General features: G+C 36.1%; 2 protein-coding genes across 2 annotated transcripts in view; one reads left to right on the top strand and one right to left on the bottom strand.

Moving 5' to 3' along the window:
* LOC135079842 (sodium/potassium/calcium exchanger Nckx30C) overlaps nucleotides 1–26417 on the bottom strand; it is a 111887-nt gene that overhangs the window by 39689 nt on the left and 45781 nt on the right. The gene's annotated exons all lie outside the window — the stretch shown is intronic.
* On the top strand, nucleotides 18377–20042 carry LOC135079843 (uncharacterized). The gene is made up of 2 exons (XM_063974458.1): nucleotides 18377–18454; nucleotides 18612–20042. Exons 1-2 carry the CDS (start codon nucleotides 18445–18447, stop codon nucleotides 19919–19921), a joined length of 1320 nt encoding a protein of 439 aa, XP_063830528.1. The 5' UTR covers nucleotides 18377–18444; the 3' UTR covers nucleotides 19922–20042.

The following is a 26417-nucleotide window of genomic DNA, read 5'->3' as shown; positions in this document are numbered from 1 at the left end:
TGTACACCTCACCCCGCGGCACCCGTGCGGGGTCAGCAGCAAACCTGTTAAATAGAGAGAAATTCGGAAGTTATAGGTACCTACGGAATTCCCCTAAATTATTACTGTGGGTTGGCAGTGTTGTCAATTTGACGGATAGCGATAATTATGTGCGTTTTAATAATTCATCGAAGTGCGTTTTAAAATTTTGTGAAAAGAAGAGAACGGTTAAGGGCATTTCTACTGTACGGTGTATTTTTTCTCAATTCGGTGCTAAAATTTATATTTAGTTTTTTAAGTAGTTTCAATACAATAAAATAAATGTTACTCCATTCTGAATGTAAAAATAGCATTGTCACTAAATATTGTGAAGTGGTTTATGAGAAATGTTAAGCATCGAATTGAGAGAGCACCGAATTGAGAAAATGAATCACGGAATTGAGAAATGAATCTCCAAATATAAAAATCGCTCCGCAAACTTAGAATTGATGACATTATGAATAAATACCTAATGTATTTCAATAATTAATATAATAAATACTTAAAACGTTTTGATATCTGATTGCTGGTCTATTAGTTAGATGGTTCATTTTAGGTTTATGTGTCTGAAATACCAATGGAATAAAACAAAAATCCTAATCAATATGTTTAATTTTTAAATAAGGAACTATAATAAATTCTTAATTTTTATACAGGGTGTTAGGTAAATGGGTATATGAGCCGACACTAGCCCATGTTAACATGGTCATATAAATGGTATGGTGAAGTCAGAAAATTGATATCTTCATTTTAACTATTTTAATTTTCATACAAATCGGATTTTGTAAAATTTATTTTGTATGAAAATTTAAAAAAATAAAATCATGATATCAAATTTCTGACTTCACCATACCATTTATATGCCTATGTTAACATGGGCTAGTGTCGGCTCATATACCCATTTACCTAACACCCTGTATATTATTTTAATACATATCCGTAATTATTCCCAGTAGTAAAAATATAAGAAAAAATGAAGAGGACATAAACAATACAATAAACAAAATAATAAATTGGTTAAAGAATAATAATTTGACAGTTAATTTAAATAAAACAAAATTCATTCAATTTGGCACACATCGACAAAGAAAATATAAACTTGACATTAATTATGAAGGGACTATTATTGAACAAACCAATAATACAAAATTCCTAGGAATAGAGTTAGATGAAAACTGTACCTGGAAAATTCAGATAGAAAATCTACGGGACAAACTGAATCGTTACGTATTTGTGCTGAATAGACTGAGTCAAATTTCTGCAATAGAAACATCCCTGGCGGCATATCACGCGTATGTAGCATCTCTGCTTAAATATGGACTTCTGATTTGGGGAAATTCAACCGACTTAGTTTTATTGTTTAGAGCACAAAAAAAATGTGTAAGGGCTATTTGTGGCAAACCACCTCGTCAGTCTTGTAAGCCATTATTTCAGCAATTCAAAATATTACCTCTTCCGTGCATGTACATATTGGAAGTTGCATGTTTCGTAAAAAATAATGGTAATCTGTTTAGAAAACGACTTGAAGTCAATAATCGAAACCTAAGACATGCAGAAAAACTAGTCTTTAATAGTGCACCTAAACTGACATTCTATATGAAACAATGTAATGCTATGTGTGTAAAAATTTTCAATGCCATACCTGATGACTTAAAGATATTACCGAATAAATTGTTCAAACGTAAACTTATGATGTGGCTGCTTGAGAAAATTTTTTACAAAATAAATGACATTTTTAAGAAACATTAATTGATTATGCAATTCTAGATTTGTGATTGTTACACTATTGACATTTATTATTGTACAAAATTCTAATATTACTTAATTTAACTGACATTTGATATTGACTGTATTAATTTGTCTATGACATGTTTAATTGGATTGTTGTTTTGAAAAGTGCTGTTATTACTCGTACATAGTTTTTGCATGCCATAATATTGGTAAAATGTGAGTACTATAAATTATATTTTGTAATAATTGTAACACCTATGTCAACCACATTTTAAGCAAATAAATTTTATTATTATTATTATTATTATTATTAATTTTATTTAAATAAAACAAATAAATACATAACACAGGGTCTCTTTGTTTATTTATTCTTAACCTTAAACATAAAACAAATATTGCAAAACCCAAGAGGTAGATTGACCTGACACTATACCGAAGATATTATATCGGACGTCAGTTTGTACACGATTAAAATGGCACTCAAATAGCTGAAATACAACAAGGCACCAGGTGTTACGGCATTATAGCTGAGCTTCGCCGGTACTAAAGGCTCTACAGAAGCAGTTCAATTCCGTCATTCTCGAACAAGAAACGCCTCCGGCATGGCACAGAAGTGTGGTGATAGTATTATAGACTCATCTCACTTATGAGGCGTGTTTACAAGCTGTTTTCGAGAGTCCTTACGAATCATCTCGCTCGCAGACTCGACGACTTCCAGTCTTCCTAACAAGCTTGTTTCCGAAAAGGCTTTAGTATTATGGTACACACACAGGTACGCTACGGCAGATTATACAGAAGGGGCCGTTCAAGTATTACGTAAGCACCAATTTCTCTGTTTTGCTTATTTTGATGACATGGGGGGGTAGAGGGGGTCTAGATGATGATTACGTCATCGTTAGTTATTTACGTTTTTTCGGGGATTCCCGCAAATAATACATATGCGTAGGCACTCGCTTTGAGAACTGATTAGGGGAATTACCGCACATTAGGGAAATTACCGTGCGCTATTCACTAGTCTAATAATTAACTCTCGTGCCGACATTGCCCATTGAAATTTGAGAGTCGTAGTCCGCATAAAATATTATTATATACGCGAGGCCGGCCTACCGCGCGCGTGTTTTGTTTGGATACTAAACGTATTGTAAGCATTGAAAGTTATCATTTGTGTTTATGTTGATGCATAATTGATGCAATTATGTTTGTTATGTTCTTTTTTTCTGATTATATTTTTTTGTTCCTACTCTATGTGTATCAGTTAAACCTAATATTTTCATGAATTTTCCTATTTTAAAAATGACAATATTATTATAAAAACATTTATAACAAAATGTTTACGTAAGCATAGGGGGAGGGGGTAAGTGCTTTGCTTACTTTTGATGACAAGGGGGGCGGGGGGGGTAAAAAATGGTAAGAAATCTGCTTACGTAATACTTGAACGGCCCCGAAGACCAAGGAGTCGCGATATTGGGGATGATATCGGAGTCATGGCCTCCGTAGAGCCTTTCAACAAGTGGGTCTCAAAATGAACATGGACAAGACAAAAATCATGTCAAATGTCCGTGTTGCACCCACTCCTCTGAAGGTTGGCGACTACTCTCGAAGTTGTTGACAATTGTGTATACCTGGGACAAGAGTCCAGATAGTTATGTCCAACTTTGAGAAAGAGGTCTATCGCTGAATTCAACTCAGCTAAGCATCGATCGGGAAGCTTCGCTATTACGTCTGAAATACCGCAGCGTCTTAAGACAAAAGTCTTCTACCAGTGTGTGTTGCCAGTGATGGTGTATGGATGTGAAACTTGGTCGCTTACTATGAGCCTAATAAGAATCATAAATGTGAATATCGACAAGAGAACCAAAGTGACCGGCATAGCCCGTTAAAATTGCATAAATCAAGTAGCAGTGGGCGGGGCACATAGCTCGTACAGATAATGTCTGTTGGGACTGAAAAGTTGTCGAGTGGAAACCACGGACCAGTGAGCAGGCCCCCACTAGGTAGACCGACGATCTGGTGAAGGTCGAGGGAAGAACCTGGAAGAATTATTTTAATAAGATAGCAATAGCAGTGTATTTTTTTTAATGAAACCTCAAAAAATTAGTTTTATTGTCTTCTGTCCAATGACTGGTACGGTCAAATGATTGGTAGTTCACCCTATTATTATGCTCTATTGATTTAATTATTATTTTAAGTTACACAAACAATGTATAGCACAATAAAAGTATCTATTTTCATTTAATATCAATTCGGTGTACGTGTTTTCTTAATTCGATGCCCCATATTCCGCGGAATTGAGATCCACGGAATTGAGGAAAAATCACATTTCATCAAATTACTCGAAAATATTATAAATTACAACGATTTCTACCAAACGTAATGGCAGATATCAGTTAAATACTTAATTAATTCAGCAGTAATCTCATTAAATACTTCATGAACATTATTAATATCGCACACCGGTTTGAGAAATGACCAGTGACCAAAAATTCTGAGTGAATTCAAACCTCTGAAAAATGCTCCTCAAAGCGACTGATCCCTCTTTTATACTGCTTGACCACTCGAGTGCAACTGCTAGTTTATGGGAATCAGGCGTGGGTGTTCGTATTGTGCGTTGTTAGTGATATAGGAGCACAAAAGTAAAAATCACGGAATTGAGGCACACACGTCGGACAAAATTTAAATGTGTTACTGTATTAAAACCCAAGGACTTGCAATAAAGAAACTCATTTATATAGCTTTATTAACTATCCCTTGTTCTGTGAATGTAGGTTTCATAATGGGGAAGTTATTATTTCAAAAATTATGAAGCAAAAACGAGTAAATTCTGGAAACCGGACACTCCATTTTAGGCTAAATTTCGCCCGTTTTTGAACTTTCGGATTTTTTCAAGGCGAGATGTAAAACCTGGCGGTCTTCTAAATATGCTCTCCATCAAGTCAAGAGTCCTATAAATACGTGTGATTTTTTTCAAGTCCGTACTTCAATTTTAAAGGTACTTTTTTCGCCCCAGTAGGTCGATCGGTCGTCCCTGTAGAAATGCCCTTAAAAAATTAATGCATTAGAAGTACGTAAGCTAATGTCATTAAACTTGATAAAACCTAACCAGTTTAGATAACAGTGAGGCCCCATCTTTTATTTGCCCCAGGGCCCTTGGTTACCTAGCTCCGCCACTGCACACAATACGCCCCTTGGAAAACAAAGCGGGAATCTGAAGTGCGAGGCTCATATAAAATGTATTCGCGGCCGATTTGGGGAAAGGAAAAGTTGCCAGATTTAAAATAACAAACGTATGTAAACAGGTTGTAGGTGACGACGGGCGGGATTGAAGGACCGGGACAAGGTGTGTGGAATGGAAAGGTTAATGTTTAAAGAAGTGTTGAAAAGATAAGGTTAGAAGTAATAGTAACATAAGAGGGGAGATCGAGTTGTGACATTGTCGACTTTTTGGAACTTATTAACTGCTTGCGAGCTTGCAACAGTCCGCGTTATTAGTTGAAGTCTTGAGCTAACAAATACGCGTTATTGCGAGTTCGCTGATAGAGTTAATTATTAGGTTTCCAAAAATCGACAATGTCACAACTCTCCTCGGTCTACAAGATGGTAGTTTGTTTCTAAGACGAAAATATTCAATAGAAAAACATTCTATCGGTGCCGGATTGGCGAATTCGAGATCCGAGGAATGCTGGTTCTAACCCGACCGCCTCTGGACTATTATGGTGAGCTCACTCGTAACCTAAGCATATTTATTTAGCTTTTTACGAAGGGGCCCCACTCATTTAAAAAAACTAACGGAGACGACCATGAGCTTCAATTGCAAACATATTTTTTGAAACTTTACGCTCGGTGGAAGAAGTACTTGTTTTTTTACGTTTCAATAATTAAACCGTTACTTGGTTTCCCGGTCCAATAAAAACTTGAAAGCATCTGCGATATGTTTTGACTCCATCTGCAGGGCTGTTTACGCATCGGGTCTATTTGTCATTGTCACTGATACTGGCTTATCGGTTAGTGTGAGAGAGATGTAAACATTGTAGCCCCATTTTTCCCGCTCGCCTACTTACAGTTTACAACTTTACGAAAGAACACGAGTGGAGTTTTGTCATCAGATGCCAGTTTGAAGAGGGTCCGACATTTTTTGTTTACAAGTAGGCCATCGTGGTGGAGTGTCGTTACAAGCCAAATACCGCTGCCCATCTCTTAACTTTTCAAAGTAAGCATTGATTAAAAGTTAATTTTGAATTTAATATTTAAAGGCATTGTTCTGCCTGTTATTCATCGAAATTGAATCGTTCAAATATCAATTAACATAAGCGCATTAATTTAATTGGTGTATCAAGTATTTTCAAGAAAACTGATTTGGTATTTTTTTGCGAAATTGTAGTAGGTAGGTATGTTGCCTCTCATTGTATTAAATTATTTGTTAATAAAAATGTCGAAAATGATTAATTAAATAAGTAGGTTATTTATTCACTCAACTAACTTGATTCATAGAAAAGTACCTTTTTAAGGTGCTTCTGGAAAATGGTATCCGAACAATAGAAACCTTTTTTGTACTATTTGGGTAAAGTTTCCCAAAATATTTTTAAACGTTGTATTAAATGCGCTCCCCCAACTCATTTGCCAATAATATCCATTGTCCCTTATGTATAATAGGGCTCTTTGTTTCCCTAATAGACCATTAGGTTCTAGCATAAATTCTAAAGGCGATATTTAACTGGAGATGACGTTCTGACCTTGTTTCTTCTTTGTCCCTTGAAAGCGATGTAAAAGTCAGTGCCAAGTACAAATTAATGTTGAAATTGAGCGCCAGAAAGTTTTTGCGTTAGGTTAATATTTTTTTATCGTATTCAACGAGGTCAAAGATATAAGAAATGACAAACCGAAAAAGTTTTAAAATCTTCTCGTTTACACAAATAGGGGTGACCAAGGAGAGTTGTAACACAGGTGAGTTGTAATAAAATCGATTTCTTTGCACCTATGACAGTTAGCGAACTGACAATTTCACGGTACAGTGGAGTTTTTTTTTATGATGGTAAGTGATTACCGTCGCCCAGACACCCGCAGACCCAGGGGCGTTACAGGTGCGTTGCCGGCCTTTAAGGTGAAGATACGCTCTCTTCTTGAAAGCTTGCAGGTCGTATCCGGCCGGAAACACCGCAGATGACAGTGCATTCCACAGTTTGGTTGTACGGGGCAGGAAGTTTCTAGAGAAACGTACTGTGTCAAAAGAGACGAAGTTGCTAACTCGATAAACTGACAGGTTCAGAGAAATTGATTTTGTTACAACTCTCCTCGGTCTCCCCTACTCAAAATGTGATTTAATATTTAGGTATTTTAAATCAGATGGGCCAGATTACAAGTTATTTTCAATATGTCTCTCTATAAAACGACGCGATCAAACAATGCTGTCATGGCATGTGCCATTTTGTGACCACCTAACATTTACGGGCGACCCATCAAGATAGACAATGTGGCACTTTGTATTATGTTAGCCGCTATTTTGTGACAAAAAGTATAAGTAGTCAGGAACTTTGTCAACTGATCGTTGAACATCATCATGTAGTGTTGTGTAGCGTGGAGTCGCGTGGTGTCGCGTGGCGTCACGTTTTGTCGATTAATTTACTTTTTTATTGTTTTGTCACCAACAAAAAGATCAAGACAACTATCTCAAAAGTCTAGAAGAAAGTTTAAATCATATAATCTTCGCTTTGCATCACTTTCCGTTTTTAACAAAAATATTCTCTAGCACAAGACGCTCAATGTGCGGAGTATCTTGCACATAGAATACCCATGGGACTAAACAGCTGCGAAAAAAACATTTATTGACTTATTCTATAAACCAACGATTAGCTCACCCGCCTTCAAGGATCTACTGCTAAGAACGGTTCAGAACTATACCATGCTTTAACCTCCGGTTACTACAAGCCTATTTTGATATGATCAGTAAACAAACAAATATTCAGGCCACAGACAATGACTTGAGAAAAGAATCATTTATCCAGTTTCAGAAACGCTAATTCATAATGTAAAGATTTAAAATCTTTTTATTTTAGATCTTTACAGTCTTATATACTTCATATAAGATTGTAAATGTAAGTACTTCATTGTAGTATTGTCACTGTTTTCAAATTAATTCTGGATAAAGTTGTTCAGTGTTAACACTTTAATCTCGTCATTCTATCACTTTCTTTAATTTTCTCAATATTTGGTATTCTCCAAATAAATATGTTTCTACAAGTTTGTGGCAAGGGTTATTCACTGATCATATAGGATGTCGATTTTATCATATTTCACTTAGTAAAATTCCCCATCAATATAACTTTTACTTTATTGTTAAGTCAAAGTTGTGAATTCCCGTGAATTTAAATGTAGTAAAAGTTATTTGTATGATAACTTAGGGACTGGTCGAGTCATGAGAGCGTCACGTAAAATTATGATAAAATCGATAGAAAAATCTAGTCTTAAATAGTAACTGGGGCTAAATCTATTTCTGAAGACTTAGATGCACTTACTTCGAGCAGATTTCAAAATGTCTAACGTATTTCTAGTTCTATGTATGAGTAATGTAGGAATAGGCATGAGTAATGGCATTACTGTTATGTAGGTACAGTAGGTAATGAAGAGTAGCGTAATGGATTTAAATATAGCATTCTAGATTAGGGATGTTATGGATATGTAGTTTCGGTTATGGATACGGTTAGGTATGGATATCCGAAAGTTTCGGTTACGGTTACGGTTAGGTATGGATATCCGAAAGTTTCGGTTACGGTTACGGATATTTGTGCTTTAGAATGCAATTTGCAATAGTTGTCCAACACGGTTCATTCACACTTTAAATCGAATAAAAAGTAATAAAAAAAAATTAAAATTGATACTAGATGGCATTATAAAGGTAAATCAGGCTGTTTGTGTCTTTACATACAATGCTATACAAAAACAATTTAAACTGCCTACATCCGAAACTACCCGAAACTTTTGAATCGGTTACGCTTACCGTTTCGGATATTTTTTTACGGGTATCCATAACATCCCTGTTCTAGATATGTAAGCTAAGTTGATAATGGGGTATAGATGCGATTGTAGTACTTAGATAAGTAACTTTATGGTAGAGTTCAAGTGATTTGTAGAGATGTGATATCAAGTGAAAGTCTTTAATTGTCTTAAAAGTAAGTTTGTCAACACTTAATTACCTTACTGTGATAATAGAAGTCAGGTTTATGACTATGTATGTATGTCATTTTGTTTATTGCATTTTTCACACATAATTATGGGACCAGAAAATAAAATTTCATAAAGTTTCATATAGTAACAACTGTTTCTTTAAATTATTTTTATACAATATATTTATCATAATTTTTGTGCATCATGTGATATTTCTGTCTTTAATATTATCTAGTATTCTGTAAAATAATAGTTGTCATTGTTAAAATAATTATAATCTTTAAATGCCCAAACAATCAACAAAGTGTTTAGTATTAAGTGTATTAAAAATTAAACGTCCTCAAAAACTAGCTTTTTCATAAAACTTTGCTAAAACACACTTTTATTGTAAAATATAACGTCGTAATTTACAATTTCAGATTCCAAAATATTTTCTTCTTTTTAAAGCAAAAAATACTTATTATTTTAGCTATTTTTAAAACATAATAGTGAGACTAACAGCCACCAAGAGAACAGTTCCAAACTACAGCTCCCCAGCTAGTCCACAGTTTACAATCTAGCCCAGATAAGTTCCTAGCAACTTGGTGGCGTGATTTTTATAAGTCGGAAAGTTAGAGCATTATGATGGCCGCAGTTTTGCCAGCGAAATTAGGTTGAAAAATAGTACCTTATACCTTTTGCTTAGTCTTATATAAGTTTTATTTATTTTATTACATTAATCTAAAACTGATAAAATACTAACTTCGTATTACAATTTTACATTATTATTTCGCCTCTAAGAACTCCATTTCAAGAAGATTTGCGGCGACGGTGTCAGCGATAGAGTAATATGAAATATCTAATTACGATATATTATCATAATTTTTAAATTTCTTTCTACCTGACGCCTATCATACTTCTTAGGACTATAAGGCTAATCCGGGCTCATCAGTTTGTTAAACTTAACAAAGAAATAATATCATATTTTAAATTAGAACTGTACTGCCCTCAGCTAGATGACCTAGACTTAGCAGTGGCTCTACGTATTCCCACAGAGCTACTTTATTTTTCACAAGGCAACATTTCTCTTCAACTTTAGCCACGATTATGCAGTTTATTAAAAACTAGCTCTCAGCAAACAAACAATGGCAGTCGAGGGAACTACTCCAGAGGATGCGAAAAAACGATAGATGGCCTGAATTCCAGTCCAATGTACCTGCACTAGAAATGAGGGTAGGGTGACCAAAAGTTTTGGGAAAGAAGGCATCCGGGCGGGGCCTTCGCGGGGCGTACGACATTATCTTCGCGGTCTTATAAAAATTACATTAATTAGTCTCCCGATTTAATTCTATTCAGCTTCATGTTTTAGATTGGAATGATGCCAAATAAATCTTTTAATTCAACAAAACATAGACATAAGCTAAATTTTTAAATTCTTTACCAAGAAATGGAACCATTGATTGAGAATAAAAGCTCTGAAAGTTCGACTGAATACTCACAGTGTTCTTTAGTTTCGTAACATCCACTGAATACTTTGATTCTTAGCAACTATTTCCCCGATAATATATTCAATGTACTTTGCATAATATACAGCCACATCAACGCTAGTAGGACCTGTTACAATGAGAGTGATCCCACATATTATTTCAGTATTGCTAGCTACCCTACAGACTTTGTTCGTACGACATTATGCATGCACCAAGTCTCACATACATCTTAAACGTGACTTTTAAGTCTAAGTTAACTGAAGAGCTTAAAAAGGAAATTCGGCCGAGCGTTCTTATTATTTGTGGTCGCTCGAAATGAAAAATGGAAGATGCTCTTGGCGTTTTCACGAAGAAATTTCTCAGAATTTCGCAAAGCTAATTTCTAATTCAATTTAGTAAACTAGAACATCTTGATTTGACTAAGAAATACTTGATAACCTGACAGCACTGAAGTGTGTTGGATGACCTTGAAAGTAGTGGATTTCAGGTTTGATTTTTGATATTTTCTAGGAATGGGTAGTTTTTAATGAATTGAAGGTTGTAGGAAGGGAACTGTACCTACCCTAATTCCCATCTAAGGCAATCAATTCAAGTTACGAATCGCAGAAATCTACGCCGTATTTGAGTAACAAACAAGTTTTGGATAAAGTTTTTTAGCGCGTTAAAGTTTTTATGTGCCAGACAAAATTTCACGCGATCGAAGTCGCGGACAAAAGCTACTCAATTATAAAACTACCTCGCTTTAGAAATCTCAAACAAGTCAGTTTCAACTATCCGAATGTCAGTCGGAATTCCCCAATAACTCCGCCGTCAGCTGGCTAGCTGACGTTGCCGGCGTTGCTGACGTTGCTGTGATTAGAGTCCTGAGATTGACAGACCTTCAATCACTGGATCCCGACTCGGAAATAACTCGAACAGACGCCGGCACGTCCAACTAGACACTGTGGAATCTTGTACAGTTGTAATAGAGGCGATTTTGCTAAAAAATGTAGAGTCTAATGTACTGTTGTCTGTACGTCTTTCATTTCTATTTAAATACTTAACGAATCTGACGCGCTGGTAGACTCTATTAACATAGATCAATTAATTTTTGACATTTAAGTCATTTGTCTCGTGTTGTTTACTAAGGCTGAGTTGCACTACCTAACTTTGACAGTAACTATGACGTTAACCGATGGTTTTTGTATGGAGTTTACCAGATTTTTGATGTTTGTCAAAGTAATAAATTAGTAATAACTTTGACCTCGCTGTACGATCTTTGACCAACCTAATTGGTATCTACCTACTTACTCAAATTATAATTTTACAGGCATTTTAAAACAAGCAAAGTTTCAAGTCGTGTCATGGAATTATTGGTTACTTACACAATGAGAGTCATGGTGTGGTTATTTTTAATCACGTTATTTCCCATAAGAAAACCCAAATCTTCATCATCTCAATACGAACACGGATTTTCATTTGTTATTCCTTACAAAATAATGCCGTCTTATCTTGCTTTTCCTGGCATTCAATGGCGACTTGCTACAAACAAAACCTCGGCCTCCATTACGATGGAACCTGAATCAGGGTTGCCCACAAAAGGGCAAATTAACTAGCAACACAGGCAATTAATCACTTTCACCGGCTAATGCAAGCTTTGTCCAACACGCTGAATGCGGGGGTAGTCGGGAAATCAATCAAGGACGCGGTAATGGGCGGTCGTTAAAACTGGAGGAAATAAACATTAAGTTTCGGGTTAGGATGTTTTAGAAACAGGCCTTAATGTAGGTCCGTCATGGACTCAAGTACAGGCGTATGAGAGGTGACAAGGTTTTAAACCTTTTGTTTGTCACCCGTCATCCGCTTTGCAATGGAGGGAAGTCGAACCTTAATTTCGAACTCCTCTTATGTTCTTCTGATTAATTTCGTTGCGGGTCCAATGACAGTTTAACTTTCCCCGGGACAAACTTGACCTTCATTGGTTGGGTTTTTATGGCGGTCAAGCTGTAGATCCAGGCTACACAGGAGTTGCAGTGGTGGGAACGAGAGGTGGAAAATTGTCCCGTCATGTACAGGCGAGAGACATGAGACTCAATCAATAGCTTCTGTTACAGCTGTACTAAGATGCCATAGTGGCTTATACTCGTAGCTTTAGTTTGATATCAGGTTTTTGGAATCCATCCGTTTTTGAATGCGATATAATGACAATGAGACTTCTTCTGTGAAACCTAGAGACAGAACAGTGACATTAAAATTGTTTCTCTTTGCAATCTTAGGAAAATAACATTATGAAGATTTTTCCCAATATCGACTTATACGTTTAGAAGATTGCTTCTTCCTTTTACCTTGCGAATTAAATATCACTTGATTATCTGATGCTATTAAGTAATTAAATAAAGTAAGAAACTACCTTCACCAAGATATCATAACTAATACTCATATTTTTAAAATCCGTAAAGTCACACAAAAACACATAATACCCAATGTGAGCCGCCTGGCAAAGAACATAACTTATAGCAATATTTTACAGCTTAAAATCACGTACGAGCTGCCATAGACGCAATGCAGTAGAAAGTTTGAATGCAGAATTTATTCATGAAGAAATCATAATACTTCTGCGTTATTAAATATAGCTCATGTTGCATTATCTTCGAGAAAAGAAGAAGGAACATAATATCCAAATGATGAAACAATAGAAGCTGCTAGGTCAGAGTAGTCGCTATATTTTCATATTTTTCATCTATCATGATCAAAAGATACAAACCGGCAAATTAGAAACACAACAAGTGATTTTAGATTCAGTAGATACCCATTTGAAACTTTAATCCTCCAAGTTAATAAAGTTTTCAATATTACGTAGATCACCGCAAGCTCTCTTTTAACATCATAGACCAAAAATGTAAAATAATAAAAAAGCAATGAAACGTATTAAAATTGAAAACCGCAATACAGCCTGCTATAGCTGTCAATCAACAACAGCTGCGACACTCTTTAATAAGCCTTCACACCCCAATCCTCGGCTGTCTCACAAAAAACAATTGACAACAGCGCGTTCCAATAAAACGTGAACGCGAAACCATCAAACAAAATACAAAGATAAGGGCTCGGTATATCCCTCTCATCTATACGGATTTTACGACGTCTTCAGACCAACGCTTTCCTACTACAAGGCACTGTGTGAGAAAATGCACAGAAGATAATAAGAGGACCCTACACAAGCGCGGGCGAAACTCGATGCGGGCCGGGCACACTCCCCGGTAAGAAGGCTCAAATTCCGGCCAACTACGCCCAAAGGAACGCTCCAACGAAATTGGAGTCTATCCAGTGAGGGATAAGACCAAATTTGCTTCGAGCGCGACAGTAACCTACAAACGAAATGCGCAGGGAATTTGGTAAGTGTCGAAGTTCCGAATTAGGTCGCACGATTTTTTAAAATCAGAATTTCCAGACTTGAGATGTAACTCGGAGTTCATTAGAGTGCTTAAGTTCACTGGTTTCGTGCTTCGCTGTCTCTCGTAATACGAGTACTTTCTCGAGACAAAATTTGAGCGCCGAGGCGGGTAAATGTCGCGTAAAATTTTAAATTTGATGATGATGACTTTATGGTCCTTTAGAGGAGTGCACTACGGCTTATGTACAGCTTTGAAGGATGTAATGAGTTGAAAGGTAATATGGAAGACGATGGTGTGTGTGAAGATTCATGTTATATGGCTGAATTTAATAAGGTAAGTACTTTACATTTGCTTTTACTAACTACTTTGGGACTATCGCTCATTTTAATGAAAACATTTTAATAGTGATGAAATTCTTAAAGAAGTTCCAAATACCAATTCAGTAACAACATTAAATCAGAATTTTCCCATCCATATCTTGATTTATGATCTTCATTTCAATTCGACAAGCAAAATCTTTAACGTTACGACGAGCTGTCCAAAATATTTTCCTCTTCCACATCTTAACGTTTCAAAATGAAATATTCTAGATCTGTGGATTGGAACCTGGAAAATATTTTTCCAATCCGAACTTTCGTATTAAATTCTATAATGCAAATTAGTTTGCTGTCTCCAAAGTTGATCGAGTTACGGTTAAGATGGATAGAACTTGGTGCCTGCATAATGCAGTGGATAGGAAAAGCCAATAAGCCATACAGCTGAGATAATAAGCATTCTTTTAGAACTACTGAGCCGGAATCCCTTTTAGCTGAAATCAGTTGCGAGTGAAATATACACGTTATAGACTAGCGTGAAGCAGTAAACGATGGATGAGAATCCATGACAATGGACGTTGTTGGTCCAGTGATAGATGCTTTATGTAGTTAGTGAGCTGTTTTTTTAATTAATGGCTCATATTATTGTCCGCAGTGATAGCATAGTCCCCAATCAATGGTAGGAAAAAAGAAAAGGAAGAAGCTGTGTAAAATTGTATGAATAGTGGGAGTTTTATTGAGCTCCAATTAACCTTCGATTGATTCCATCGACAAGGCTAATTACGGCTTGAACACATCTTTGCTTGTACAGCATACTTACTGCTTACCTGTGTTTCACAAATAAATTATTTGTATTTTTATCCAATATATGTAGAGTAGAGGGGAGGCCTATTTTCAGCAGTGGACGTCCTATGGCTGAAATGATGATGATGATAGAGTGTAAACTGTAGGTAAGTACAATATACCTAAATTGAATCCCAGAGGCGAACTAATTTACTAAAATAGATGCAAATAATTCGCGTACTTCGCTAGACTAAATCACAGCACTTAGTTAGGCCGGCTTAGCGAAATAACTAAGATGTTTCTTGCGCTGACTAACTTTGTCTCCTTGGACCAGCTCCAGGGTTTAACGCCAGAATTTAGTTCAAGTTTAGTTAAACTCGAGAACTTTCTATTATCTAGATGGTGAGGAATTAAAACTTTTAAATCAATTATCTGGAGTGGTAGAAGAATACAATTGTTCATTTTCAGGTTTTCAGTGGATTTCAGTCTTAAAGGAAATTGAGAAACTATGAAAATTGTAACCGGGAAAGTAATGATTACAGTAAAATACCTGTCTTTTCCAATAATTGATGTTAATTTTCTGACATGCGACTTCATAATTGTTACATACAACCCTAAATATAAAATAAGTACCTGTGCATCCCATCTTTAGCACGACACAAAACTAGAGCCTCAAACAATGAAACATACTCGTATATGTACCGTACCAGAGTGCCAGTATCGATTTCCTCCAAATTCAAGAATTTCAAGGCCAATGTTAAATACCAAACCAAACTTAAAGTATACAGATAAAGCACGTAATTTTAATCTGAAACGGCGATGTATCAAAGGAAGTGGCGGAGTGGCCGCTAATAAATATTGTAACAACGAAAAAAGTCCTTAACGAGCTGTATTCAAGAAAACACGGGATTAGGTCAGAAAGTACGGCCCATTGGGGTGGAAAGATAGCACTAATGAAGTAGTACCGTGTATCTAATTAAGGTTGGACTCATCTGTCCTGGATTTGGTCCTTCAGGTCTACATAGATTACAAAGAAAATTCATTTGGTGGGACCCTCTTTATGATGTAACAGGCTCATTGTAAAATCTTCTGAAAAGGAATATGACAATATTTAAATAAAGTGTTCCCCTCTCCAAATACCAAGCTTTAATATTAATATAGAGCTTGTACAATCACGTATCGTGTAGATAACGGAAACATGTTGAATGAAAAAGATAAAATGGACAGTGTCAGACAAACAAATTGAAACATAAAGATATCTAATAATATGAATATTCATCTCGTCATGGAATACTTCATTGAAAAGATCGTATTCACACTAGCTCTTGTCCCCATTGATATTCAAACTCGCAACCACAACAGGGTCTGTAATCTTGCAAGCCAGAACCGGAAAAGTCATGTCATACATCAAAGCATTACAGTATGACTTTAGTTACTTAAGGAAGAACAGGAAATTCTTGTTGATTTCCTTCATGACATACGTTATAATTGATAGCGTTGTTGAACTCAACGGTGTCTACGAGTATAACATTATCTAGCAAATAGTTTATGCCTCCTACTAGGTGGACCGACGATCTGGTAAAGGTCGCGGGAAGAGCCTGGATGCGGGCAGCGCAGGACCGTTCATTGTGGAAAACCTTGGGGGAGGCCTTTGTCCAGCAGTGGACGTCATTTGGCTGAAACGAACGAACGAGTTTATAACTTAGACTAGTCGAGAGAGACATAAACGTTTAACAGCTACATCAAAGAAAACATAACACTTGAAAGAGAACCTTGTCCTAATTCTTGAATCCAATGCAATTTTCGTTTCATAACAGCCGCTGACCTCCGCCTCTATTGTAAAATTTACCGGTCGAAGCTTGTAGACTAAGAGCTAGTGAACACAGATCTGGTTATTCTAATAATCCTAACTTTTCATTCGTTTCAGTCAAATGACGTCCACTGCTGGACAAACGTCTCCCCCAAAGATTTCCACAAGGACCGGTCCTGCGCTGCCCGCATCCAAGTTCTATCAGTTCTAAAAGTTCGTCGGTAACTAAATTTTACAGTAGCTTTAATTCTAATTATGTTAAGCCATAAAAGCTGATTTTTAGATATCTTGCCACAGAGTTTTGACCGTTTCAACCCCTTGCCAGACAAGCATTTTAGGGTAGCTGCCAAAGCCACGATGACCCAAATTTCATGATGCACCAATATTTGGAGTATGCGCTGACAAACTTTTAGCTTTTAATACGTAGGTCTGGCGTTCACTAGCTCTTAGTCTATTGAGCTTACATCGCGGCCTTAAACTTTTGATTTGTTATTAAAAATTCAGTGAATCGATAGATGCAGTGAAACCATCATACTACAAGGCCACGGTTTATAACGAAGCGGTGAAAGCCGTTTATAATTCAGTTACCTTTGGATACTACGATCTATCAATAGAAGGTCTAATATCAGAAGAGTTAGAGTGGTAAATTAGTTTTCAGTTATTTACTACAACAATTCTAAATAGAGAGATAGATGGACAAGCTGTGAAAAAGTTCTCAGAACTTCACATAGTTTAAAATTACGATACAGAATTGACTATCAGAAACCAATTGGAGATCAGACCTGATGGATTAAAGTCTGAGGTCCGTTTAGCCATTTTTTGAGCAAGTTATTGTCTGTTATGACACAAAAGAAAATCATAATAGCTGTTTAGCACAGTTGCATTTTACTTATCTTATCAGACTAGAAAGATAATGTCTTCACACAGAAGGAACTCGTGAAGAAAACCCCTAATCGCTTATCCCAGATCCTTTAAAACTGTGATTTATGCCACCTCCTTAACAATAACGTCGCGTTCAACCCTAGTAGAGCTCTACAATACTAGCGGCGAACGCTTGAGCCTGCCCGGGATATCCTGCAGTTTGTCACAAAGAAAACCCTATCATTTTATGAAAAAAAACCCCACACGCTAATATGAACTCTAACACCCGCACCCAGACTCCAAATCCCCTTGATTCCACCCGACAACTTGCAACGCGCGCTGAAAATGTAACTCAAGGGCCTCCGCATAAAGACGATAATGTGTTTGGACTTAATGCAATGAGACCCAGTAATACGATTATCGAATTAAACTGTATCATGCCAGCAGTAATATGAAGCTTGATCAGCAAAGTCTCCAGGGCTTTAGTTAGTGTTTCTGTATTTTGATTTAGTTCTCTGTTGGAGATAGTACAGATAATGGAGTAATTAGGTCTGCATTGCAAATTCATGGTCTCTCTCCGCTAATTTCAACCTGCGCTTATTACAGGCTTAATTCGGGGCACAGGAGGCATTGCTGCGGGTAGAAGCATTAAATTAATACCGATACTCAACCTAATCGCCGAATGTTTCAAAAGGATGTACAATTAGTACATCCTTTTAAAAGTATTTATTGTTTTGACAAAATAAAACCTTAATACAAAAATGATTTCTTTTCTATCTAGTTGGCATTAAAATGACAGATATCTACATGACATAATTTTGACATGTTACAACACAACACAAAGTGATTTTCTCACTTTGTTGTGATTTTGTTAGAATCGTACATACCTAATCAATTTTGTTTTATACTGAATGCTGTCAAAAAGCCCATAAATGGAATCAGGTAATCATGGCCTCAGTAAATAATGAACCGTCTTTTGAATACAATAATCCAAGTTAAAATGCAAATTTCATTAAACTGTAACTTCGAAATCCTCTAAGAAACTACATTATTCTCTTGAGAAGTGACTGAGCTAAGAACACTTATGTTTTATTCGCAGACTTCCCGAGCCCTGGTGGAGTTAATGGGATCAACTTAGCTAATTACTTTCCTAATCGGCGCTCAAACAACACTGTGGTATACTTCCACAAAAGATTTCTCCCAGACACAAAGGAAGAAAAAGTTCAAGATATTAAAAAAGATATCAAACCAAACAATGTTAAGTGTAAAAAGAAAAAGACGAGCAATAACATAAAACATGATAAAAGCCAGAAACACAACAGCGAAACGGCAAACCAACAAACTTTCAAATATGAAAACATAGAGGTGGTACCATTCACCAATTCAGCTTTAGAGCAGACAATAAAATTCTCTAAAAATTTAGTGCCCCTCGTTATACCCCAGCCAAAAGAAAGTTTGGAATCGCCAGTTATTTACACCGTTAAAACTTCGAGAAAGCATAAAAAGCAAGATAAAAAACGCGAATGTAGCATCGAAAAAGACGTAACATATAACAAAGATCACTTGAAAAACTTTGAAGACAAAAATAGAAAAAGACGCAAAGAAAATTATAGTGCACGAGAATCTATTGATCCTTCTTCTCAAAACACTTTGGATGATATACACATAAACATAAATCAGTCGTGTTCTTTTTCGGAATCGACTGAAGTAAAATTTCACAAAAGAGAATCAAGTAACAACAAGATTAGCAACGATAATTCCCAAAAGTTTTTCATTTCTAATTCATTCGAGGCTTTAGCCAACGGATCTGTTTCTGACGGCAATAAAATTAAAATTCATTTGATGAATGAAACCGATAAAACTCAATTTAGGGAGAGTATTAGGAATCCAATCGTCAATACAATTAGAGATTACTTATCACAGATAAACGGCAATGACAGTTTGAATAACGACTTAAACACTGTTAAAAAAGTTTTGCTGAGTAACAGTCAGAAATTGGACGATATTCTAGCCAAACTAGCATGCATAGAGAAAAAGATTGAGAATAATGCTAAGCAGACAAACAAAACGCAAAAAACGCCACGTGTACAATCAGCCATGGCATCTAAATTGGAAGAACTAGGGCAAGATATAGTAGAAGTGAAAGAACATGAGATATCAGATGAAGAAGATTTGACAGAAGAGTATAATAATATGCTTAGAAGACGAAGGAATGGAGGGAAAAGCGTGGTGGTTGAGATAAAGCCGAAAGAAAAAGATGATAAGAAGAATGAATCTCTAGCATGTGGAGAAGAAGTTCCTGGTCCATTGAATGAGACGTCTTCTGTGAGTCAGTTGGGGATTAAGCCTGATCGTCCTAGTAGACTGCCGGCGAGGTTCTGCTGGACAGATGTTGATAGAAAAAAGTGAGAGGTACAAACTTTAGCAACTTGGTAATAGATTATTTAAAATTTTAATTCTTATAACTTAGTTTTAATGTTTTTCTTACTTGGTCTTATTTTAATTGTTAGATTTATTATAGGTTTCTGATTAATCGAGATCATTGGTTTTTACTACTTTACTCTTCTTTCCAAAGGCTTCCGAACATCAAATACTTTCTGAATCCTAATTCCGGAATTTCTTTTAGTTTTATCCCTTCGACCGAGTCTCGGCCACATCAAAAGAATACGAATGTTCATGAATATCTTAACACAGTTACATAAAACAATAACCTCGAGCTTTCCGCCTTCAAGCTCGAGCCTTCATGGCTCGCGAGGTCAGTAAAGTAGTGAATTGGGTTCGATACTTTTGTATCTTTTTTTCAGTGAAAAAAGAAGTAGCTAGTTTGCCTATTCATTACTGAGAATGGAAATAACGCCACTAGTTACAATTAATAGTAGCTAAAGCAAGGAGAGCACATGTAGTTTCACTTCTTATCAGACAGGTCTTCATGGCACTTAGGTAGGTATAATGTCTCGAATATACATAAATTATAGCTATCTCTACTATAATTTCGGAAATATATAGGCTGGTGCTGAAAATAATTCGCAAAAGAAACTCCATCTTTTTCAGGCGTATATTTTAAACTTATGATAAAGATAGTACTCAATTACGATTTTAGTAAGTAATTATTTGTAAATTCGTTCATAAATCTAGAGGATAGTTTTTCTTTGGCAAATTGGAGAGCATTCTCGTTTTAACAAAGCATAAAATTACTCAAATACCAATATCTCCACAATCTTTCTGGTCCTGTTCCTGGAATTTGCCCTCGCGTGCTGTCCTTGGGTAAATCATCGCTTTCGCTTCGATATTGTTTTGACCCGGTTCTGGCACGACAGGCTGCGTTCACGGTTTCACTATCCCATCGCCGATTTTTCACTATTCGATTCGATTTTTTCACGTACCTATACTTTTCTCGTCATCATAAACTGTATTTCTTCTAGATGATCAGATTAGGACTACGTTATAATTTCTTCTTTAAGAGCAATTTTTAGATGTGTGTTAAAAAGACATGAATGACATCGCGTAAATAAATTAAATATTGTACCTAGGTCCTTGTTTTAATAAATGTAAACAAAAACCTCTCGCATCACGAGTTACAAAAATTCAATAATGTAAATTTAATATCATCGGTAACAAATTCAAACAATACCCTTTGTTACCTTAGTCTAAATTGTGTAACTTCCAAATATATTTCGGCGAAACATGCCCAAAATTCCGCCGGTGCCGTGCAGGGATGGTAATTTTATTAATATGGCACCCCGGGGCACTGCCGGCGACAGAATTACCGCATTTAGGGGTACAGAGTACGAACCGCTGTACCGAATGTGGAGCGCGATCATGCAATGGTATCTCAATTCAACTGTAAATACCTGCCTACCTATCAACTGGGTCATATTTGAACCGGCCTCTACATTTCAATGGGTAAACATAATTTGCCTGGGGTAAATAACACAGACATAAAAAATTGGGCCACATAATAATATGTCTCCCCTTAAATCTGCAAACCTACTCATCCTAATACTAATACATAAACGTGCTAATAAAACTGCTGTTTACCTAAATTCATATTCACAATTAAGTTTAGAAAAAAAAAACATCAATATAAGGCCCTGTTTCCCACCTAAGCGATTTTCACCAAATTTAATTCTGCCAATTTCATTAAATCTGAATGAAATCTGATTGGTTATTAAAAACATCCCTCCGCTCGCTCCGCCATGGTGGAAACCGGGTCTAAGCTCCAACCTACTCCTTGCAATTTAAGCAATTGATAAATCTGCTACTGACCGTTATTTGCGCAGATGCTTCATAAGTTACTTAAAAAACTGCAAGCGTATTCATTTAGCCAAACTTTCGGCAGATTTTTCGCCGATTTGCGCATAAAAGCACCGCTGAAACTTTATGTTGACTCTATGCCTTCGTGTTCACGGGGCTGCACTAGGCAGCACAAACATAAAAAAAAGTAATTCCAACTATAAATCAGTCCAGCCAATTCAGACCAAGACTCGTTAGCAAGATGTTAACGACAATGAAATTAAGACGTTTGAACTCTGCACCCTAAATAATATTTTAGCAAAGATATTCATGACTGGAAACTTGGCCACGGCCCTAAAATATTGGATGTAACGTCAAGTCCACCGCTGGTAAAGCTGTGGTTTTTAAAAGAGAGACGCTGAAGTCGCTGATTTAGCAGATGCTCAGATAGGTAGAAGCAGATGCATTATTGATCGTGGCATTTTCGGTTATACGACCTCTTAAAGATAACAGGAAGGCGCTGGATGCAGGCCGCTACCAACCGGTCATTATTTATTTATTTATTTACAACCACATCATCAACCGCAACCACGTGAAAATCATTGAGGAGCAGCATCTTATGTTCAGCAGTGGACGTTCTATGGCTGAAATGATGATAATGATAAATTCATTTTGTAAAAGAACTATTTATCTCATATACTTATTGGGGACTCAGGGGGAAGCAAATGTCACCTTATTTTCTTAGCATCCAGGCTTTAATACCCGAAATCAGTCAAAAAAGGCAAGACATAAAAACATTTTCCCTATCTTCATAAAACACTCGACAAAAGAGGATGCTTGAACTTCGACTTTTGAAACTGGCTGTCCGTTAATAAGGCAACTAAGCTGCTTAGTGCTAGTCTATAAAGGATGACTGTCAAATCGCTACGAACCAAACCGCGTCGTGGAACGCGGTTCGCGTTACCGGACTCACCTAATGTTCTTTGTTCGAGTTTTAATTACACCCCTCCCCCACCCCCTTTCGATCCTGAGAGTCATTATGATCGCTCGAATTTAGAGACCATAAATACCGCAGAGTTACTGTGCCCATTGTTCCTTGTGTTCCCGACGAGGTGGATGTTTGGTGGGAAGTGGGAACTCACAAAATGGGGGAAAATTAAATTTTAGGATGTCACTTTGTATTGAATCAGATATCAAAAAGAACTTAAGTACTTGAACTTGAATGTCATTTTTGGCATGCAGGTGCCTGATTCAATGACTATGACATACTACGGGTATATCAAATTCTATTTACACAGTTCCCGAAATATTTCCTTGAGAGTATTCAAATAATCAATGCACGAAAAGGTTTTTATCCTGCAGCGTCTTTCATACCTAAATCATATTGAAGTAGGTTTTCAAACAACTTCATGTCTGCCCCAAGCCTTTCGGCCCATGAAGACATCTTGGAAAAGTGCGGTCCATCAAAAGATAGTCCCATTCTATTTATAAAAAGTCGGGGTTCCTACTTTTTATATGATTCACGTTTTATATGTTATGTTTTTATCTTTGTTATACCAATATGTGTGGACGCATGGGATGGAGGACTGCCATTTGGCAGCTTGTAAAAGTGGGTTTCAAACAGAACCAATCACTGAGCTCTATTCAACGCTGTGTTGCTGCGTCACATACGCCCGTGTTCACAAACGATGCTTGCTTTAGTGAAGCAGCAAATCGAACGCACAGTGTTGAAAAGAGCTCTGTGATTGGTTCATGTGTCACCCTGTGCGTCTACGCGCACTGTGAGATCTCATAGTAATAATGTGAATACGGGCGATAAGCAAGCATCGTTTGTGAATACGGGTAAAATACACAATAGATTTTTTATTACCCAACGTGTTAAACTTAACTTTCAAATAAACTCCAAGCAATTTGCCTGACAGCCTCTTCACGGCGCAGTTTATTCAAATACTATCTAGATTTTTACCGTAACCCATTTGCCAGCAATCGCTGGGGTAATGGAGTAGATAGCCCTGGACTGCAAGTCACTTCCAGCCATGATTAATACGACCTCGGTTACGTCAGGGTTGCCACTTTTATAACGCGGGGAAATAAATATTAAAACTTCTCAGATTTTCAGCTAAGAACCTGCGCGATCTCTACGTAGATAACTTAGCAGAACAGACAGGAGTGGAGACTCTTATTTGATAACAATCACACTGAGTCAAACACCCAATCTTTAGACCATAGAAACGTTAAGCGAAGCATAAGAAGTAAGTAATTTAAGAAAAATAATATAATCATAAGAAGATGTGAAGAGCAGATGGCAGAATGCCCTCTGGCATTTCATAGGGGCTTGTATCCAGCAGTGGACTGTCATTTATTTATTTATTTAAATAAATAAATAAACATCCTTGGATATTTTTACACTGCGCCTCTAGTCCCAAACTAAGCAAAGTTATCAAAGCTTGTATAATTTATTTATTTAATCAAGGAAAATCTACAGTATATTTTTATATGGACCAAAAGGATGAGATGATTATTTATTAAACTCCTGAACTCATAAGCACCGTAAATCATTCCAAAAACGCCTTCTATAATCCTAAAAAACAGCTTTAGTTGTCCAAAATAAAAACCAACGTATTAATGACATTGCCATAGCGCCTGAAGCTTCCACGTAACTTAAGGTTATTAGCTATGGCAACCCTGGCAGCTAGGAAAGACTAATTTCGACAAGCTTTCCTGGGGGAGCCCCGGGATTGGTGGTTATAATGTGATTTCTTCTCTATTGTCGGAACGGTAATAAGGCTTCGACTATTATAAGATCATAGATCCGACAATCATAAGATGATTTGGCGAGTAACTTTTATTGTTTCATCTTAATATTATTGAAAAAACAAAAAACCTAACTGCGTAACAATGAACTAAAAAGGTAACAATAAACTAAAGGCCATCGGATTGTCGACTGCAGTCTTTACCGTTTATTTCTTAATCTCTGGCATGGACCTATAAAAAAAGGCGGACGGAACTCGCGCTACAACAAAACTGTGACGCAAAATTTTGGCGTTTGTCTATTGTGTGAGTGAATTTAGGGATGCCATGTTAGCCAAAACATTTTACCCATTTATTTTAAGAAAAACATAGATCGGCAGATGTTACTTGGAAATGTAGACAGAATTATTCCGTGCCATTTTAAAAGGATGAAAGGTGAATGCGTTGAGGTAGGCGCGAAATTTTCAATGTTCAAATTTTCTTACATTGTTTGCAAGTCAGTGTGTCAGGGTATGTAGTTATGTACATAATGTTGATCAAAAATGATTCACGCAGTTACAAATTACGAATCTTGTGTACATTATAATCATAATCTTATGCATCATCAATATATTATTATTATCTCTGATAGATTTTTTTTAACATACAACCTGACACTGACTTGAAATCAATGTAAGAAAATTTGAATTTTGCAGTTCCACATTTTTGGGAAGGATCAAATTTGCCTATGAAAATATATCCCATTAAAACACAATTATTATGATAAATTATTTTATTTCCATAGTATGCGTAATAAAATAACTAAAAAGTCCTAAAATTATTATTAATTTCCCATATTTCGGGTAATTTTCCCACGTAAATAACTGAGAACACTGGTCTTTGACGTATTATTTTTTCGAGTGAATGACGTTTGATTTCAATTAATTTCAATATTTTAATGTCGGGAAATAAGTGATTGGATTATTTATTTTGCCTGTGAAATGTGATTCCTTAATTTTTGTTTGTTCGAACAGAACGGTTTTTACACAATTTCATCACACAAGACATGTCGTATTCGTGTTGTTTTTTCGCTGCTTAAATGTGTCAACTGTGTGAAGTTTGCACTCGAAGTGGTGTAACAGGGTGTGAATGTGTGCGTGCCGGCCTGTACGTACAGGCAAGCTGGTGTATCCTAATGTCACAGTATTTTGTTGATGAGAATCCGTCCGACTTTTTTTATAGGTCCATGATCTCTGGACTATTATAGTGAATCCAAACACATAAATATTAGCTTAGCTGGAGGGGTTAAAGTAAAGCTCGTTATTGGTGGTGAATTTGTAGTTCACCAATAAATTAGCTCATACCTAAACCTATTTCTTTTTAGGACACGATTTAAAAACCCAATATTGTCATTCCATTTTGAGTGGCGCCAGGTAAAATATTCACTTACCTAAATTGAGCGGCAATAATGTAAAACATATTCATTTTCAAAACCTAAAAAACATTATTTCAAAGTAGTAAATTAATATAAAAAATACTAAGTATTACTTGTGTAAATTGTTACATGTCAAAAATTACTAAATTACTTGTGTATCAAAATTTTGTAAAAAAATACGTGTAAATATTTTTGTGTGTAAAAACTTTTATGTATTTGTGTAATGTGCGTTTAGTGTGAGTTATGCATGCTTTTGTAACTCTTAAAGTTTCATTTAAATCATCATCCACTAGTCTAAAAGAAAAACCTACCTACGTGTATCAAAAACGGCTAAAAATAGTCTTGAATTTTCGTAAAAAAAATACATTTTACCTCAATACCTTTTACAAATGCTCTAAAATCAACCTTACCTACCTAAAATCATTCTGATGTCTTCTATAAAAAAATATGTATTTTTATTTACAATTTATTGTTAAAATCACTCACTCAACATGCGGTTATCTACCT

The sequence above is a fragment of the Ostrinia nubilalis genome, chromosome 17 (genome assembly GCF_963855985.1).
Source record: "Ostrinia nubilalis chromosome 17, ilOstNubi1.1, whole genome shotgun sequence".
Classification (NCBI taxonomy): domain Eukaryota; kingdom Metazoa; phylum Arthropoda; class Insecta; order Lepidoptera; family Crambidae; genus Ostrinia; species Ostrinia nubilalis.
The sequence above is the reverse complement of the archived record's forward strand: the minus strand, read 5'-3'. Positions and strand labels throughout refer to the sequence as shown.